We start from the raw sequence: 20236 nt of genomic DNA on the forward strand, positions 1-20236 counted from the left end.
GTAGTGTCACTCTTACTTGAGTACCATTTTTGACTACTCTACCCACCTCTGATGGCACATAATAATGCAATAACAGATTCAAACTAAACTAGTAACAGCTAATCAAAGTGTCCAATTAACCATCAGCCCAGCTTATTTCTGATTTCTTAAATAGTAAAACTGAATGCTCAGGACCTGACGACCACAGAGATGGGACATAATATTAAACTGCAGCTGATAAACTGTGAGTCTATGTGACAGTTCACCTAGCTGAGGTGAAGAAAAGCACACAGCTGCTGTTGGATCCTGACAGGCTGTTTCTCCTTTTTTGAACAATTTACAGTTAATTCAGCTAATTGATGAAGTTATTGCTGTTGCTCCATGTGTAAATGAGTGCAGCTGTCTTTCTTCGGAGATACTCGTGGATCCCACTGCTGTCTGATGAGGTTTGTAATAATCTATAGAAAGAAGTCCTAAATAGCTTAAAACTAAACTGTTCTGTGTGTAACAGTTGAACTAACCCAATGACGGGTAAGGGTTATTTTACATTTAGGATATTTTACGCACCCAGGTTCTACCCTTTAATATTAGGGATGCTCTGAATTCAGACGAAGAAAACCCCTATTATAAGTTTTACTTAGATGCAGAGTTGTATCTTTACAGATAAGTAGCACAACATAGAAGTGAAAACACAGCTGTGATTATTCAAATTCGAAAATGCAATAAAACATTTGCCTGTAAAATCAATTAATAATTGAGATGTACTGGCTAATTCTGATCTCAGTATTGATCAAAATAATTGTGACTATCACTAGGAGTATAATTGTGCAACACAAAGCAGGAAATGTTTCATTTACAGAAAGGATGGTGTTAACCACTGTCTTGTAGTGGTTGTCACTAAAACAAGGCAACATGGCTAATTTGTTTGACCATTTAAATCAGCACAAAGCTCTGTATGGTGAGTGTGTAGCTAGATCTGAATGTTATCCAGTGCAAAAATGAATGTGTCTCTGTGCACATCAGCAAAACAGTATAATTGAGGGTAAAGCTTTGTCTGCGTCTGCTGTCAAAGTCAGTGTTTGTCATGTGAAAACCATCAATTAGTCTTAAAGGAAATCATGCTCCTTTAAGCTCAATGTGTTAGGGACCAGGCGGTGTGTGAACCCAAGCAGCAGGCAGACAGGCAGAGGGGTGAATTATAAAAGGTTTAATAAATTAAATAAACAGAAAGCTCTCCATGTGGGAGGCACAGAAAACAACAGGAAATGGACTGAACGGAGAATAAAACTAAACTAAAAGCGACGGACCAGGTGGCCGTGATGGGGGTGAATAAACTAAACTAAACGGGGAGGGTGATTCACGTCTTAGTCCGGGGGGGGGAATCGGGAGACGAGACTGGGACGGGGCTGGTGAGAGCCGGTGGCGGTGACGAAGCAGGCGAGAGTTTCCAGGATGAAGGGGGGAAGACGAAGTCGAGCAGACCGGGGAGAGTCCAAGGTGGGGGAGAGACTGAGCTTGAACGGAGGTGTGCATCCGACGGGGAACCGCAGGTAATGACCCAGCAAGGAGCAGTGGAGAGAGCCAGGCTTTATATGCCGTTGATTACCGATTACGAGCGGCTGCGCTCCTCCGCAGCCACTCCCAATCAGGCGAGCCAGAGCACAGGAGAGGGAGGAGCCATGACACAATGATAATTTCAGATGAGCTTGTTAATAGCTGTGCCTTGAGATTTGTAAGCCCTGTCCTCTTGGCTTAGCTTCCTGACCTATGAGCTTCCATCATGTTGTAATCTAGGGGAAGCTTTAACACTGCTGCATTAGGGTCTGTCTAGTACCAGGTTAGAGAAACTAAGTGGTTCAGTGTGAGAACTTGTGCGGAGGTTTGCACTGACCATTAGTTGTCGTAGGCAAAGTGAGATTTGAGAATAGTAATCGTTTTCACAAACATTTTCCTTGTTGTAATTGTTATTTTAGGTGTAGTTGCACAACACAATGTTTATTTATGATGTTGTGCAGGGAATGAAGTAAGAATGCTCACAGAGGTCACAATTTATGTGTCAGTCAGCCAACCAGCTTGTGTGAGTATGTTTATTTATTTGACTACAGGATATTTAATTTTATTATCATTTTTTGTATAATTGTGGCATTAGGCCTTAATTTCATAAATCACATATCCAGAACCAATTGTAAACTCGGGAAAAAAAGATGGCTTTCTGGAATGTGGTGATAAGGTGGAGAAGCTGCTGATTGGCAAAAGATGATGGCTGACAATGGTGGGACCATTGCTGGATCGGAGTCTTGTACCGAGAATTTTAATTTCTTAAAGGTGAAACAGAGAGTGTGCTGGGGTCATGTTGCCATGACTCTAACTTTAGAGAAGCATTGACTCCCAAGAGTCAGAATACACTCAGTCCCTAGTGTTTCCTCGAGTCCTTTAAGCGTTACTACATGTCAGCTGTTTTATCTTTCCTGATTTGCTCTGCATTCTTTCAGAGGAAGCAGTACACCCTTAAACTGGAAAAGCACTCAGAGAGCGTAGTACTCTGCCAAGGCTGCTAAGCTGACGTATCATTTCGGACAGATGAAATCATTAATGAAAATGACCTTGTGCTGAGGGCCGCACAGTGGAGTAGTGGTTAGCACTTTTGCCTTGCAGCAAGAGGATCCCTGGTTTGAGTCCCGGGCTCAGCCCGGGATTTTTCTGCATGGAGTTTGCATGTTCTCGCTGTCTCCCTGTTTTCTCCAGGCACTCCGGCTTCCTCCCACAGTCCAAAAATATGCTGAGGTTAATTGATGACTCTAAATTGCCCATAGGTGTGAATGCGAGCGTGATTGTCTTGTCTGTATATGTAGCCCTGCGACAGACTGGCGACCTGTCCAGGGTGTCCCCTGCCTTCGCCCGAGTCAGCTGGGAAAGGCTCCAGCACCCCCTGCGACCCTAGTAAGGATAAAGCGGCGTATAGAGAATGGATGGATGGACCTTGCAAGCACAGACATGTGTTTTGCATGTGCATGTACCAATTTGCGTGGAAATTATTCTTAAAAAGGTCTGTTGATCAGTTCATCACTGTTGGCAAGCCTTTGTTTTTCTGGTGTTAAAATAACCGTTCCCTCCATGCTTTTACTTTGAAAGCGTATTTTAAAGTTATGGGCTTTTATTTTGTCACCATTCTGGTGGCACAGGAAGTGTTTATCTAAGAAGCAGTTTCTTGACATGACGAAGAAGCTGCCGAAAAGTCTAAAAATTCACGTAGAGGTGAAAGTGAACAGTTCCACGCTGTTGCTGTCAAGCAGAGGATGTGTATAAACTTAGAAGCACCAAGCTGGAATGAGGACAAGCTCTTATGGTGTTTCCTGAAGAAAGGAGTGAAGGACAGAAAGGTGAATTTGTGTTCAAAATAAGGCTGAAGGTAACTGACACAGTGTTATGTCATGGTTACAGCGACGCCGTGCCGCCAGCTATATCTGGCAATGGAAAATGTTTAAACAGATCCATGGATCCAGACTATAAGCCACATCAATGTCAAAATCTAAATCACTTGGTCCTTGTGTCAATTTCTGACCTTCACTGAAGATTTCATTCAAATCTGCTGGTCCGTTTTGAGTAATGATTCACACAGACAGACAGACAGATTCACAGACAAACGTACGCTGATCGTCACATAACTCTGCCATTCCTTGGCAGAGTAATGAAAGATAAGGATTTTACAACTGAAGAGCTGCTTAGTAACATCACTCATACATAGCCTGTTCTAAGGAGAGTCGTGCTAACCACACATATCTGTTTTTCTATTGTGTAAACTCCAGAGGCCTGACTAGCAACTGCTTTGACCCTTCTCAATGCAGTTAGTACCAAAGGGCCAGTGTGTGTGTGTGTCTGCTTTTGTGTGTGTGTGTGTGTGTGTGTGTGTGTGTGTGTGTGTGTGTGTGTGTGTGTGTGTGTGTGTGTGTGTGTGTGTGTGTGTGTGTGGTCAGGTGCTTGGCAATACTTGTGGGGACCAAATGTCCCCACAACTGTAGGCAAACCGAAAACAACGTCACTTGTGGGGACCTCATTTCGGTCCCCACAAGTTTAAACAGTGTTTTCTTGGCCCATGTTGTTGTTAGTGAAAAAAGTAAAAAGTGCAAAAACGTTTCTTTAGGGTTAGGCATTGTTTGGTCTGGGTTAAGGTTAGAGTTAGGGTAAGGTTAGGGTTTGGTATGAATGGGAGTCAATGGTATGTCCCACAATGATAGAAAAACATAGTGTGTGTGTGTGGTGTGTGTGTGGTGTGTGGTGTGGTGTGTGTGTGTGTGTGTGTGGCTTTCCCTTAACAGTAATGTGCATGGCCAGCAGGGATCTTAGCAGAGAGACAAAGAGTGATTAAAAAAGCCTCAAACATTCCTATTCATCTCTGCAGTGCTTGAGAATAGTACTGTTTAATTGACAGGCTGAAGAAGCAACAATTAATCGAACACTACTGTGTTCCCATTATCTTTCAGATGATCATAGTATGTCTTTTGAAAAGTCAACACTGGGAATTTTGATATTGAGTTTCACTAGATGCAGAGCTTTTTTAGGCTCTATTAGGGAATTATTACTTAGGCTTTCAATACATTGCTATTGACCATCTGGATTAATTCTATTTGTTCTCATTTATATTTGTCATTGGAATTATTTAATTCTAAGGTGGTTGTGTCTCTGTGTTATACGTGACCACTGCGTTATCATCATTCCCCAGATCTCAACTGTTTAATTTAGTGAGGTCACTGAAGATATCATAACTAATGCAAACCATGGCATGAAATAAGACAGAGATTATAATTAACATGTAATTGTCATATGAATTTTTCTAGGATCATATTAAATAAATTAACACATTTATTTTTACAAGTTCAAGAACAACCCCCATGAATAAACAATTCCATGGCCAGTTGTTAAAAACAGGTTATAAACTAAAGCAAAAACCGAAAACTCTGTTTTGAGTGTTGCTACTGAAAAGGCAATGTTCAGGAGAGCTCTATCAACTGCAAAAATAGCGTCACTGTAATTTCTGACTTGTGTTTTGTAGTCTGTTGCATTCTCTGTTTCTTAGCTACTATGGAATACCAGCATTGAAACGGATATACTCCAATGGAACAACTACAGCTAATACTGAAAAAGGACTGAAAAGTATTTAAGTTTTTTTTTCTAGAAGGGTCTTGTGATGTGGTCTGATTAGGGGTTGTAACGGTACACATATTTGTACCGAACCGTTCGGTACAGCCCTTTTGATTCGGTACAGAGGTGTACCGCGGTATGAAAATTTTTAAGACTATTAAGAATGCCAATGTAACAGAATTGTTTAATTGCGAAACCTAAAAACTTCGTAGTGCCACAGTTGTGGTGGACCTTCTCTGCGCACACAGTCGCGCAGTATTGGAACTAAAAACAAGTAGGAGTTCCAGTGAACCACAGAATCTGACGGATCGCTATTCTCTCCCGACCTTCATGGGCTAATACTAGCAACAACGGAGAAGAAGCTAGAGCTGGAAGACGCTCTGGCGTCATTAAAATCACCTTTTGGGATCCACTCAGTTCCCAGTGAAGTACGAAAAAGTAGAAAAACAAGTGGACAAGACGAAAGCCGCATCCCGACACTGTGAAGCGGTCCTCAACTATGCTTCCAGCAAGACGTCAAACTTAGACACACAATTGAAAAAGCACAATTACTTTGGCACAATTACTTTCATGCTGAGCAATAATATAGTCTACAACAGGTTTCCCTTTAATAGAGATTGAGGTGAAGTTGTCCTTACCCAAACGTATTCTACCATTGAGCACACAGCATTTGACATCTCTTAAGAATTCTATCAACATTTCTCCGTAGTTATTCACAATATATATGCTCAGCAGTTTATTACAAGTGAGTCACAACAGAGTTTTAACAAATGTCAGAGAAGCATAAGAAAATTTAACATTTGTTGGGGACTATTTTCATCTATGAATAAATCCACATGAATCTGTCCAAAAGATGGATCAGCCAGCTAAGCTCATTATCAATTCATTAGTATTATTTAAATTTATACTATATGTCAGACACTAAGCATCTACGTAATTGTTAACACTTAACCAAACAAGTAATTGTTTGTCGCACAGAGGTGCCAAAGACACAATAAAATATCTTTCTCTGTAAACACTTGCTAAAAAAGTAATTATTTTAGTTTTACTTTAGTTTTAACAAGAAAGGCACTCAGGGAGCGCAGTACTCTGCCAAGGCTGTTCAGTCTTTGTATTATTTCTGACGAATGAAATCTTGAATAAAAAATTACCTTGCGCGGAACACAGGCATGTGTTATGGATACTGAACCTAACTGACTTAAATATTTAGCGGGTGGCGGGAATTGATGGGACTCAGAAACACCCCTACAATTAAATTGATTGCTCCTTGTATGATTTCCGACAGAGAAGTCCCGATAAGTCCACAGCAGTCGATTTGTAGTGGGATCGCAATCATGTGATCGTCAGCATGCAGCTGATGTATTGTTCACTTGTCATAGTTACAGTGACGCCGTGACGCTATCTCGCAATGATACAGAAATCTTTAACAAATCTGTGGATCCAGACCGTAAGCTGCACGACTGCCAAACTCTAATCAGTTGGTCCTTGTGTCATTTCTGATCTGAACTGAAAATTTTATCCAAATCCGTTATTTTGTTTTTGAGTAGTGTTACTAACAGACAAACAGACAAACCAATACTTATCGTCACATAACTATCCGCCTAAAGTGGTCAGTATTTTGAAACGTGATCCATAAAGAAGAATAGGCATGTCAAATACATGTCAGCAAACAGTCATACCTTCACTTCTTCCACTGACTATAGTAGATGGTGTCGACCGTTGTGGCTGTTGTTGCTTTGACTGAATCTGTCTGTTGTCTTTGTTGGTATTGCTGGAGACAGTTTTGATTCAGTTGTATGGTAATTGTGCGAAGGTTGCAGTGGCTGTTGAAATGTTTTTGCTGTGCTGATTGGAGTTTGTAGTATTTTGTCCTTCTCATTTAGAGTAGTGTGGTTAGACTAAATAAGAGAAACAGTCCTTTGTATAATGTGATACATTTCAAAATACCATACATCATAATCTCCAAAATGAGCTGAAGCTTGAATCAACAACAATCTAAAAATGAGAAGAAAAATGATGGGAAGCTTAGTGGCTTTAGCTTTGAGTATGGTACTCATTTGCTGTGGCATCTTTCGATATGCTTCTGCAATGTCACAGCATTTATTTCTGTCCAAGAGATGTATTAATTTTTCACCAAGAGTTTATATTGATGATGGGAGAATCGGGACCGTTGCACAAAGTCTTCTCCCAGCACATCCAAACAAAATCTTAATGAGGACTGAGATCTGGTCAATTCCATGTCTGAAAATGATGTCTCATGCTACTTGCACCACAATGTGGAGCCCCTATGAATCTTGGCATTGTCATCTTGGAACATGCTTGGGCCATCAGGGAAGAAAAACTCTATGATGGAGAGACCTGTTCATTCAGTATATTCAGGTTGTCAGCTTGACTTCATACTTTGGGCACGTAACGTTTCTGAACCTAACCAACCCCAGATTATAACCCTAAACCCCAACAGCTTGTAGCACTAGCCATAATGAGTACATCACTTCATCCGCTTCTTTCTTATTCTGATGCACCCAACAGGTACATTCGGACCAAACCACATTTCTTGCTCGAAGATGATAGTGGACTACTATCCTTCAAGTTTAATAATGCCGTTGAACAGTTTCTTAACCAAGTTGACTGGTACACAGAGAAGTTCACTTAAAATGACAGCATTATAATGACCTTGCTAACAGATTATCCTGGTTTATTGAAGACACAAAGACTTAGTCACGGCAATCCTGGGGCAAAACTTTACTAAAAGCTGGGCTTTCTTCTGATTTGTAATCACAACCATGAAGATGTGCATGTTTCAGCTGGCTTATCTGAATGAACTTGATGAGGTCCCTGTTGGGCGGTGATGAAACACCATGCATTTTTAGATTTTGGTATATGATTGTGCAGGAAAACTGTGTGCACAGTGTTGAAGCAGGAAGGGGTTCTGTAAACTGTGAGGGATACATATAGCTGACAATGTCTCACCGTTTGCCTTTGTTGGACCAATTAATTGGCCACATATAGTTAATCTGTATACATTTAGTATTATTGAAAAAGGTTTTGCTCTTTGAGGGAGCTCCTCAAAGAATCAACCTTCTGGAAAACTAATCCTTCCTGCATACATGAACATTAGATCTTAGTTTAATCACAATACTAGAAATATAGCTTGTACATCTCCTAAGATAATAAAAGCAGCTGCAAAAGAGAGTAATGTTGACAATTGTTGAATGTAGTGACTGTTGCGTACACCAGGATGAAGATAACTTATGATACTGAAGGAGCAACAATAGTAATAATAATAATTTCAATAATTGTGAAGAATGAACAGACCAATTGATGTGCTCTGCCTAAAATAACATCCTGCCTCTATGAATGCCAAGTTTCTGTAGATACCACTTTACGTCTTTCTCAAGTTTATTGACTCCCTTAACTTTTAAACCAATGTGCTTCACCTCCTCAAGGTTATTTCTTGGAGTTCCAGGAACCAGTCAACAACATCACCCATTTCCAGGGCCAGACAGCCACACTGCACTGCAAAGTAGCTGGAAACCCCTCGACCGTCCATCCGGTGGCTAAAGAATGACGCCCCAGTGGTGCAGGAACAGGGCCGCATAACCATCCGCAAGACAGAGGCAGGATCCAAGCTCCGCATCCAGGACCTAGACACAACAGACACAGGATATTATCAGTGTGTTGCCTCTAACTCACTCAAAGTCATCTCTGCCACAGGCGTCCTTTATGTCAAACTAGGTAAGACTCCCAATTACAGATATTCTGACTTAGTTTTTCTGAGGCCTTAACTACATGGGTAAATGTTGAATGTTAGGTGTTTCATTTATGTGATATTTGTTCCCACAAAGTATCAATGAGAAAGCAGCTACCACAAAGAGGTTGTGTTTTAGTGATGTCATTTTTGACTCTTAAGTTTCTTTGCACTGTAACTGTAGAAAACTGCAAATCTGTCTTTTGCATGTAAAGTTGTATGCTAAATAGGTCACTCTTTCATATGTATAATCGGTGTACTTTATGTTTATTTTGGACCTACAGGACAGATGCCCACACGTGGCCCAGATGAACCGTAAGTGAACACCTTCTGTGTGTCAGCATGTCAGTGTCAGTAGAGCAATGTATATTTAAAACCTCCAAATTAAGGACATTTTAATTAGTGATGGATTAAAAAAAATATATATATATATATAGTATACATATATATATATATATATATATATATATATATATATATATATACATATATATATATAATAAACATCTTTTAAAACCATTGATTACCCATCAATTTAAATGTCAAAAACTTGATAGTACTCTGTTCAGAACATAATGAAAAGAGTAGTGACCCGTAAAGAAATAGGCTATATTGCTGATTTGACCCAAGGGGTTTTATGGGCTTTGTTGATGCTTTTCTAAACAGTAGAAAGTACTTCACTGGAAGTCATGTAAAGACTGAGCTATTGCCTTAAGTTGGACTGTAATGTTACCTTAGTATACAAGGACTGAACCTTCAAATGTACTGAGTATTATATGTATTACCCATTTTCAAGCACAGATAACAGCTGCTGAGCAACTCTGGCAATCTTCAACATGACCTACTGTTCAAAATTCATCTGGTGATGTGTCAGTATATGTGGGTAAAATACTGTGTGCAACTAGAAAAGTTCTTTTATTTATATTCTAATATCTTAGCTAAAGTCGTTAATGTTTAGGAAATGTAGTTGGCGTAGAGGTCCAAATGCATGTGTTTTTGGAGTTAAAAATGCTTGCCAAAGGTTAGGCATGCAAAGACATGTCAGCTAACAGTCACAACCTCCACTTCTACAGCTGACTATAGTATTGGTGACAACTTTGTGCTCTCTCTCTCTCTATCTGTCTCTCTCTGTCTGCCTCTCAATTCAATTTCAATTCAATTCAATTCAATTCAATTCAAAGAAGCATTATTGGCATGACAAACAACACGTTCACATTGCCTCTCTCTCTCTCTCGCCTCTCTCTCTCTCTCTCTCTCGCTCTCTCTCTCTCTCTCTCTCTCCCTCCGCTCTCATGTGGTTTTGACTCACAAAGATGGAGATTCAGATGAGATTCCTTGACCGCTGGCCGGTGGTTTGGCCATCTCTGAAACTGAACTGGAAAAAATGCTTATTCATGTCCTCAGTTAGACCAACTCAGTGCTTCTTCCAGAGAACCTAGTGCATTATCCAACAATATTCTGTACATAGACAGATAAATAGATATTTTATTCACTCCTTTGGGAAATGTAGGAATTTCTACCATTTATCCAGAGCAGCATTTTTTTCTTACTTTCTATATCCCCTGCTTGGCCTCAGACTGTTTGTTCTGTGGATTAAGACTTAAGCCAGGCCTGGGTAACTAAGCCAGCAAAAACATCACATATGAATGACCTTAGCAAAGTCCCAAGTTTGAAAACAAATGAAGAGTTTTGTTTGTAAAAAAACAGGCAACTCCGTTTTTATAAATTTTCAGAAAACTCATTTTTTTTATTGTTTACTTTGAGATAATAATAATAATAACACTAATAATTTATTTTTTCTATATTTATCATGTATTTTTCTACTGAGTCAAATCCACTCAACTTCAGTCTGATTGATATTATCTCAAGTAAACAAAAAAAAAGTTTCTGAAAATTTATCAAAACGGAGTTATCTGTTTTTGCGGAATGAAACTCTTCAAATTCAGATTAGTTGGTTGAACCAGAACAACTTCTGTGAAACACCCAATACTGACCCAGCAGCTCAACATGCTGCCACACAGTTAAGGTGTTTTCTGATTTTTTTAAATTTTTCAGATTTTGATATATTCTTATCTTCAATCACAGCGCTGAACATACAACATTGTTTTCCATTTATCAGTGTTTAAACTAAAATGTAAACGTCAAACTGTTTAAAGTCAAGTGATCCCAGTCTCATGTAGTCCAGTTAATATGTGAAAATGATCACTCTTAAGTGAAAGTATGTAACATTATACACTTACAGTGTCTTGGACTCTAAACATTTTCATATATTAAACAATTTCAAAATGCTTCCTGGCAGCTATGGCTGGAAGTTTAGTTAAGTGTTTTGCATCATATCTACTAACATGATTATATAGACAAGATGATGTTTGCACATATGTGTTGATAGCTAATGCCATATATAACATCATAAACTGTTCAGTTAAATAGACAATAGTGAATTCAGAGACTTTGTTAAAAGAAAATCTTGTCTGAGAACCTCGGCTAGACCTGATAATATAATTTATGTTGTGTGGAGCTTTAAAAGCCTAATCCTTTGTTCATTACCCTGACAGTACAGTGACACTATAAATTGTAGAACTATGCTTACACACGTGGACAAAATTGTTGGTACCCCTCAGTTAAAGAAGGAAAAACCACAATTCTCACTGAAATCACTTGAAACTCACAAAAGTAACAATAAATAAAAATTTACTGAAAATTAAAATAATCAAAATCAGCCATCACTTTGAATTGTTGATTAACATTAATTATTTAAAAAAACAAACTAATGAAATAGGGCTGGACAAAATGATGGGTGAACCCATAACTTAATATTTTGTTGCACAACCTTTTGAGGGCAATCACTGCAATTAAACGATTTCTGTATTTGTCAATGAGCGTTCTGCAGCTTGTCAACAGGTATTTTGGCCCACTCCTCATGAGCAAACAGCTCCAGTTGTCTTCAGGTTTGATGGGTGTCTTCTCCAAATGGCATGTTTCAGCTCCTATCCACATATGTTCAATGGGATTCAGATCTGGGCTCATAGAAGGCCACTTTAGAATAGTCCAACGCTTTTCTCTCAGCCATTTCTTGGGTGTTTTGGCTGTGTGTTTTGGATGGTTGTCCTGTTGGAAGACCCATGACCTGCGACTGAGACCAAGCTTTCTGACACTAGGCAGCACATTTCTCTCCAGAATGCCTTGATAGTCTTCAGATTTCATCGTACCTTGCACACTTTCAAGACACCCTGTGCCAGATGCAGCAAAGCAGCCCCAAAACATTACTGAGCCTCCTCCATGTTTCACCGTAGGACAGTGTTCTTTTCTTCGTATGCTTGGTTTTTGAGTCTATGAACATAGAGTTGATGTGCCTTACCAAAAGCTCCAGTTTGGTCTCATCTGTCCAAAGGACATTCTCCCAGAAGCTTTGTGGCTTGTCAACATGCATTTTGCAAATTCCAGTCTGGCTTTTTATGAGTTTTTTTCAGCAGTGGTGTCCTCCTTGGTCGTCTCCCATGAAGTCCACTTTGGCTCAAACAACGAACGAATGGTGCGATCTGACACTGATGTACCTTGGCCTTGGAGTTCACCTTTAATTTCTTTGGAGGTTGCTCTGGGCTCTTTGGAACAATTCAAACGATCCGGTCTCTTCAATTTGTCATCAATTTTCCTCTTGCGGCCACGTCCAGGGAGGTTGGGCTACTGTCCCGTGGGTCTTGAACTTCTGAATAATATGAGCCACTGTTGTCACAGGAACTTCAAGCTGTTTAGAGATGGTCTTATAGCCTTTACCTTTAAGATGTTTGTCTATAATTTTTTTCGGATGTCCTGGGACAATTCTCTCCTTCGCTTTCTGTTGTCCATGTTCAGTGTGGTACACACCTTTTTCACCAAACAGCAGGGTGACTACTTGTCTCCCTTTAAATAGGCAGACTGGACTGATTATGAGTTTGGAAAACACCTGTGATGTCAATTAAATGACACACCTGAGTTAATCATGTCACTCTGTCAAATAGTTTTCAATCTTTTATAGAGGTACCATCATTTTTGTCCAGGCCTGTTTCATTAGTTTGTTTTTTTAAATAATTATGTTAATCAAACAATTCAAAAGTAATGGCTGTTTTTAATTATTTAATTTTCAATAAATTTTTATTTATTGTTACTTTTTGAGTTTCAAGTGATTTCAGTGAGAATTGTGGGTTTTTCCTTCTTTAACTGAGGGGTACAAACAATTGTCCACGTGTGTATTATGGACTTCTTAGCTTAAAAGAATAGGTCAAGCACAATTATGTACCTATTTTCATCCTTTCACAATCTTTTCCACACTGGTACAGAGCTGTGCACTTCAATGTGTTTTTTTTTTTTTTTTGCTTTGCAATGCTCCAAGCAGCTTCTTATGCAACCATGCAGCCACAATTTAAGAGTTCAAGGATGGACTGACTTGCTTGTGGAGGAACTGACCACAATGCTCCCCAAGCCCTTGGGTTGTATCCAACCCTAGCCTGCTGAAAATAGATTATTTTGATGCCACCTCAAATGCATGTCCCTTTTGATGCACTGCACTTTTGAGGTGCAGTACTAAAGCATCTGTAGTTGGGGGATTTGCTCCATTACTCCCTTTATTTTTAAACAGTTCGAGAAGAATGTGAGAAGTGCAGAATGCCTTGTACAACAACTGTGTGCCATATAATCAGCATTCCAGGTATATCATGTTGTCTTCTTGCCTGTAATTTGTACAGCATTGCAGGTATGGAACACAGGAATTGCTTGGATTATAAGAGGACCAGAAACTTAATAGTATTATAGGCAGTTTGCATGCCACCACGGCTCATTAGTGACCAGCTTGATAAATATGCAATGGCTAGGAGCATCTGTTCTACAGGTGCAGGCTGACCAGTTTACATCCTGTTCTTGCATTGTCTGCTGCATGGAATAACTTTTGGACAGCAACAAAGAGACAATTTAGATCCATGAAAAATCTTCAGGAAAGTGAATTGAAAACAAGAGAGAACTTTGTTGCACTTACTGAAGGTAGTTATATAGCAGAATTGATAAGTGACTTCTGTAAAAATGTACACTGAAGCTTAAATGTACACTATTGTGTTTTTTTCTTTTTTTTACTGGTGTTTTAAACCATTTGTGTCGAAAGTGCAACTTGTTTTTCTTCTCAGGTCGCATGACAAAGGTTTCTGTCAGCCATACCGAGGCATTGCCTGTGCACGATTCATTGGGTAACCAGAGCATCTATGTTGAGTCTCTACAGATGCAGGGGGAGAGTGAAAACCGCATCACTGGTGAGAAAATTAGATTATTTTGATGCCACCTCAAATGCATGTCCCTTTTGATGCACTGCACTTTTGAGGTGCAGTACTAAAGCATCTGTAGTTGGGGGATTGCTCCATTACTCCTTTATTTTTAAACAGTTCGAGAAGAATGTGAGAAGTGCAGAATTAACTGGCCCTATGAGTTATCCCATATTACACTACGTCAGTACAGAATTGTGTAGAATTTTACAAATAACATTCCTGCAGTGATTGAATCCAATGAAACTGTGACCATTTGGACTATTAGCATTTGTTGAACTGACTTAACTCAATGCAATACCACATGTATGAACTACTATACTGTTGACAAATAGGATTTGGAAACTGAGGTTATTTGGTATCCACGAGAAGGTGCATGACTGGGGAGATATGGTTTTTCTACACATCTTTTCACAACCAGAGTAGAGGCAATGACATTACATGTGAACTTGGGTATTGTCAAAATGTTGGTGATAAAATTAAGAGAAATGAACAAAATTCTACTGATTTGAAATATTTTGGTCAAGTTTGATCAAACATTTGGCAAAGTAAAAAAATGCTGTACAGACAGTACTAAATACGGTAGAAACTGAAATTCATGACAGTCACCATTTGAAATATTTGTATATTTGAAATGCAATATAGATGTTAACTGTTTTTGTATATTAAAAAAATAGTTAAACTTAACAATTTATTAGACTACCTGTCATAAAAACAAGAAAACACTAATATTTTAGAAATCTGTCAAAGACTTATTTCAAATTAAAATGTGTATTGCTTTTATTAGACAAATAACAAACTGGAACAACTAAATAGTCCTTTATTTACATTTTTTGTGATCAAATATTTTCTTTATTTATTGCAATCTGAACCAGAGATTACAACCACTTTGAATAGTGACAGTAAAACAAAACATAAAACCTAAAACCCATCCCTTCCCACCCACCCAGGTCCAACAAAAACTAGCAGACAGGTACAAAAATGAAAACAAAGCAAAAAATAAGTGATTCTGTGACAAAGCCATAGGTATATCAGACCAACTCCTTAATCTTCTCAGCAATGTGTGGCCATATATTGACATTATTTTCCCTTGCACCATGCAGCGAGCAGTAGCTAGTTCGAGGTATACAACGTCTAAAAATGTGAGAACCCATTGGCGGAATGACAGCGTGTGAGGGGGCTTCCACCTCAAGGCCAACAACTTCTTGGCTGCTGTTAGTCCAGAGAAGAAGACACGTTTCTCTATAGTCCTTAACTGAAGTGGGATACATCATTCAACAATAGCACAGATGGGGAGGGGGGAATGACAGTCCTCCAAAAGAGTTGAGAGTTCTCTCGCAACTATAGCCAAAAGTCTGTAACCCCAGGACACTCCCACATCATATGGAAGAAAGTTCCCAGTGCTTTTGAAGAGCATAATGTACAGTTTGGGACTAACCCAATGCTTCATAGCGTGAAGTCTGCGAGGAGTCAGGTATGTCCTATGAATAATGTTCAGATGGATCTGCTTATGGTCCGGATTCCTTGATGTAAGTGGATACTGTCCCAGACAGAGTCCCAGCTGACTCTGGGTCCAGATACGGCAAGTCATTCCTCCATGTTCGTGTCTAACATCAAAGGTTCATAGCTGTATTCCAACAAGATAAGTATAGCCATGATACCAGACCCCTCGAGGACCTAAAACTGCTGAATACTTCATGTGAAGGGTGCATTGCAAGTGGAGTTTGGCCAGGGGACCCCATAGGCTTTCATAGATGATCTCAATTGCAAATAAAAAAGAAAGAAGTACCTGGTAAATTAAACTCTCTCGTAAATCTTGAAATGTACGTAAACCATTCCCATTAAACAAGTCCCCCAAGGTGTGAATTCCCCTAGCACTCCAACTTGGGAATTTAATAGGCTGTCCACCTAGGAGGCAAAATTATTGAACACAGGAGAGAGCAGATTCCATTTTTAAAGAAATCTTACAGAGTTTCTCTGCAGCTCTCCATACATTCACTAATTGGGAAACTATAGGTCCAAAACAAGTCCTGCATTGTTGAGTGGTTACATTGGAATATAAAACGTCCTTTAATTCAATGGATGTACCAAACTTTCTTCGAGTTCTCGCCATGAGACATTGGCTGCTGGGTCGAGCCACTTAAGAAGCGGCGTAACGTGAAGGCCCAATAATAAAATTCAAAATTAGGCAACGATAGGCCGCCATGAGCTTTAGCTCTTTGTAATAAGGACAGCTTGAGACGGGGGCGCTTCCCATGCCACACAAATTTAGAGACGCAGAGTGTAGTTTATTCCAAAATTTGCTTGGAGGGGGGCAGGGGAGCATTGAGCTCAACAAAGTTGACACGGGGAAGGATATTCATTTTTATTATCGACACTCTAGCTTGAAGAGAGTTGGGTAGGGAAGACTATCTGTTCAAATCGAGGCAGACTTTGTTGAGGTTGTCCTCAAAATTATGTTTTATAATGGATTGCAGGGAGGGAAAAATTTCTATACTTAATATTTGAACTGCTTCACAATTGGAATCAAAGGTGATACGGTGGCAGATCTCATTGCTTCGTTCAATGGCATAAGGGCAGATTTTGACCAGTTTATTTATAACCTGAAATGCCATTAAACTGGTCAAAAATTGAGAGCACGTGGGTCATGGACTGAGCAGCATTCTCCACAAATAATAAGATATCGTCAGCATATAAGCTGATATGATGCTGTGTACCATTGATTGATATAGGGGAGATCAGAGAAGACTGCCGAATTGTCTGCGCAAGTGGCTCCAGTGAGAGGGCAAAAAGAAGAGGACTCAGGGGGCATCCCTGCCTGGAGCCCTTGCCTATTTTAAATGGTGGGGAGCAGATCTTGCCAGTTAGCACCATAGCGGTTGGATTGCAATAAAACACTTTAACCAGCCCAATAAAGTGGCACCCAAACCCATCCTCTCGAGCACAGCCCACATATAGGGGCCACTCTAGCCGATCGAATGCCTTCATGGCATCCAGTGAGAGCACAGCAGCCGGGGACCTGATGTTCACTGCACCATTAATGGTATGTAGCAATCTTCTAACATTATCAGATGCTAATCTGGAACTAATAAAGCCAGTTTGGTCACAGTGAACCAATTTAAATCATATACACTGTAACGGCGTGCTAGCACCTTGGCAAAATCTTGAGGTCAGAATTGAGGAGAGAGATAGGTCTATAATTTGCGCACTCCGTGGGATCCTTGCCCTTCTTAAGCAGTAAGGATATGATGGCTACATTAACATCTCTGGAAAAGGCCCCATTTTCTATCGCGTAATGAAACATCCCCAACATAGAAGGGCCAAGGCAATCCCAAAATGTAGAGTAGAATTCAGGTGGTATCCCGTCAAAACCGGGCGACTTGCCTTTGCGCATATCTCGAATTGCCGCATTGACCTCCTCCATTGAGATGGGCTCGTCCAAGGAGTCCGCTTCTGCCCTATTGAGCATTGGCAATTGTATTTCAGAAAAGAACTTCTCACATTTAGCCACCTCGTGGACAACCTCAGAGGTATACAGCTCCGAGTAGAATGTGGTAAAAGTTTTATTTATCTCCCTAGGTTCTGTGTGCACCACCCCTTCTTTTGACTTAACAGCCGCAATGTCAGCAAAATGTTCGTTTGATTTGAGGCGTAGTGCCAGCAAATGGCTGGGCCTCGCACTATTGAAATAATAGTTTTGCCTTGTGCACTTTATCAAAAATTCGGAGCGGTGCTTGAGGAGTGCATTAATCTCCCTTCTGATCACCTCTCTTTGTGCAGCTGTATTCTCATTGAAGCTGTTTTGCAAAGAGGCATCCAGTTCCGCGAACTGAGCCTCCAGCTTATCCAGCCGAGCAGAACGCGCCTTCCTAATTGTAGATGAATAGAGTGTTACATTACTTCTGATGTAACCTTTAATGGAGTCCCAAACTATCCGCGGGTCATCCACCGAACCTGTACTATTATTAATGAATTCACGCAGTCCAGTTTGCATTTGAGCCACAAATGATGTATCGCGCAACAATGTGGAATTAAACTGCCATCTGGGGGCTCGCTCTGTTACAGTGCGCAACACACCTGAACATATCACCGCTTTATGATCAGAAAATGCAACCGGAAGTAAGTCCACCTTTCCAATTTTGTGAAACAGATCAATAGAGGCAAAAATGAAATTGATCCTTGAAAATGAAGAATGTCTGCCAGACAAAAGGAATAGTCTCTAACTAGCGGGTTCATTAAACGCCAAATATCAACCAGACCCGTGTGACCAGCCCAGGCACGCAATTCTGAAGAAGTCTGCGCTTGTTCCCTACTTTCAGCTACAGTAGAGCGGTCTACTCTATGATCCCACACGGTGTTGAAATCAGCACCCACTATAAGTTTGAAATCTGTTAAATCCAGTAGAGTTTTAGTCACTAAACTATAAAATTCTTTGTCTAACATATTTGGTGCATATACAGAAATTAAGGCTATCATTTTGCCCTCAAAACGAATTTTTGCTATGGCTATCCTCCCAGTATCATCAGACCAGCAACCCAAAAAATCAAATTTGAGTCTGCGTCTTGCAAGAACAGCCACCCCTTTAGATCTAGAAGTTTCAGCTGAAGAAGCCAGGATCCGATAATGTTTATTAGCTAACCTATTAGCCTGTTGTCGTAGAAGATGTGTTTCCTGGATAAGTGCAAAGTCTATTGATTTTTTTCGCAAAAATTCTAAAATACTGGAGCGTTTATGCGGTATATTCGCCCCTCTCACATTGAAGCTCAAAATATTAAGGTCTGTCATTACTATAGTGTATGCTACTTATTAAAAAAAGATAAAGAGTTCGCCTATACAAGATTAACATAAATGAAAGCACAGAAAAAGCAGAAGATAAAACCCCTTGTCTACCTTGTTGGACCACCCTACCCCCCAATGAACACCCCACAAAATTACATAACAAAAACCCTTCATGGCACCCACCAAAATGTGAGGTACCATTGAAGCTACAGTAACAGTAGAGGAAAATCTATCAGCTTCACTAATGATAAACAGTTCCAACTTCTAACTCAACCTCATTCAACATGTTACACCTCCAGAGAAGTACTATAGGTTATCACCTGAACCCTGTAGTGATAAATGGGTAACAAATGACCTAATGTGGTCAGAAAAGAGAAGAGAAAAAGAAACAGGAAAGCCTTGCCTATCAGCAATTCCTTCCCCTTAGCTCAAAACAATAACACTGGGGAAATACAGAAGGCTACATAACCAAGAAGTATCATAAAACACAAGCCAAATCCATCATTCAGCTTACCCCCTAAAAAAGACAAAACCAGGGGAGCATTCAAACCAGCAGCCCGCATAACAACCAAAATGGTAAACTTACATCGATTTACAAAAGGGGTTCATCTGTCCATAGGCTAAGTACACAGCTCACGTGCCGCCATCACTTCAGCAGCGGAAAGTGGAGAACAGTCATCCGAATTTATCTTTGCAAAACTTCCTGGCGTCCACCGGCGAGTCAAAGATTTTGCGCTGTCCATCCACCTCGATCCACAGCCTGGCAGGGTGTCGGATGTCATAACGCACGCCCAGCTTCCCGCGGAGAATCTCCTTCACGGGACCAAATGCAGCTCGGCGTCTGGATGTTTCAGCGGAGAGGTCTGGATAGATGAATATGTTTTTGCCGTTGAACGTCAGCTGGCCCACTTCCCTGGAAAGCTGCATCACCCGTTCTCTCTGCCGAAAAAATGCATCCTCGCCAGGAAAGGACGCGGTCTGCCACCAGCGGGGGGCTGCGGGCCGGTGCGGTGGGCTCTATCTCCGGGGGAGAAGAAAACTCCTGCTCAAAGGTCTTTTGGAGAAAGGACTGCATGAATTTTATCGGGTTTGAGCCCTCAGCCCCCTCTGGTAAGCCAACCACCCTGATATTATTTCTGCGGCTTCTGTCCTCAAAGCTTATTAATTTCTCGAGTAGTTCAGCGTTGCTCTTTTCCACGATGGCCACTCTCGCCTTCAACACCGTATCGGAGGTTTCGAGGGCGCTGATGCTCTCAGCATGTGCCGTCACCGTTGTTTGTAGAGTTAGGATGGCTGGACGAAGTTC

General features: G+C 40.4%; 1 protein-coding gene across 1 annotated transcript in view; it reads left to right on the plus strand.

The window, feature by feature from the left end:
* ror2 (receptor tyrosine kinase-like orphan receptor 2) overlaps positions 1–20236 on the plus strand; it is a 115724-nt gene that overhangs the window by 80908 nt on the left and 14580 nt on the right. The window contains 5 exon segments of the mRNA XM_051938371.1: positions 8565–8659; positions 8661–8853; positions 9151–9181; positions 14020–14077; positions 14079–14142. Of these exon segments, the coding sequence (XP_051794331.1) occupies positions 8565–8659; positions 8661–8853; positions 9151–9181; positions 14020–14077; positions 14079–14142 (441 nt within the window).

This window comes from Acanthochromis polyacanthus, chromosome 18 (genome assembly GCF_021347895.1).
Source record: "Acanthochromis polyacanthus isolate Apoly-LR-REF ecotype Palm Island chromosome 18, KAUST_Apoly_ChrSc, whole genome shotgun sequence".
In the NCBI taxonomy this organism is placed as follows: domain Eukaryota; kingdom Metazoa; phylum Chordata; class Actinopteri; family Pomacentridae; genus Acanthochromis; species Acanthochromis polyacanthus.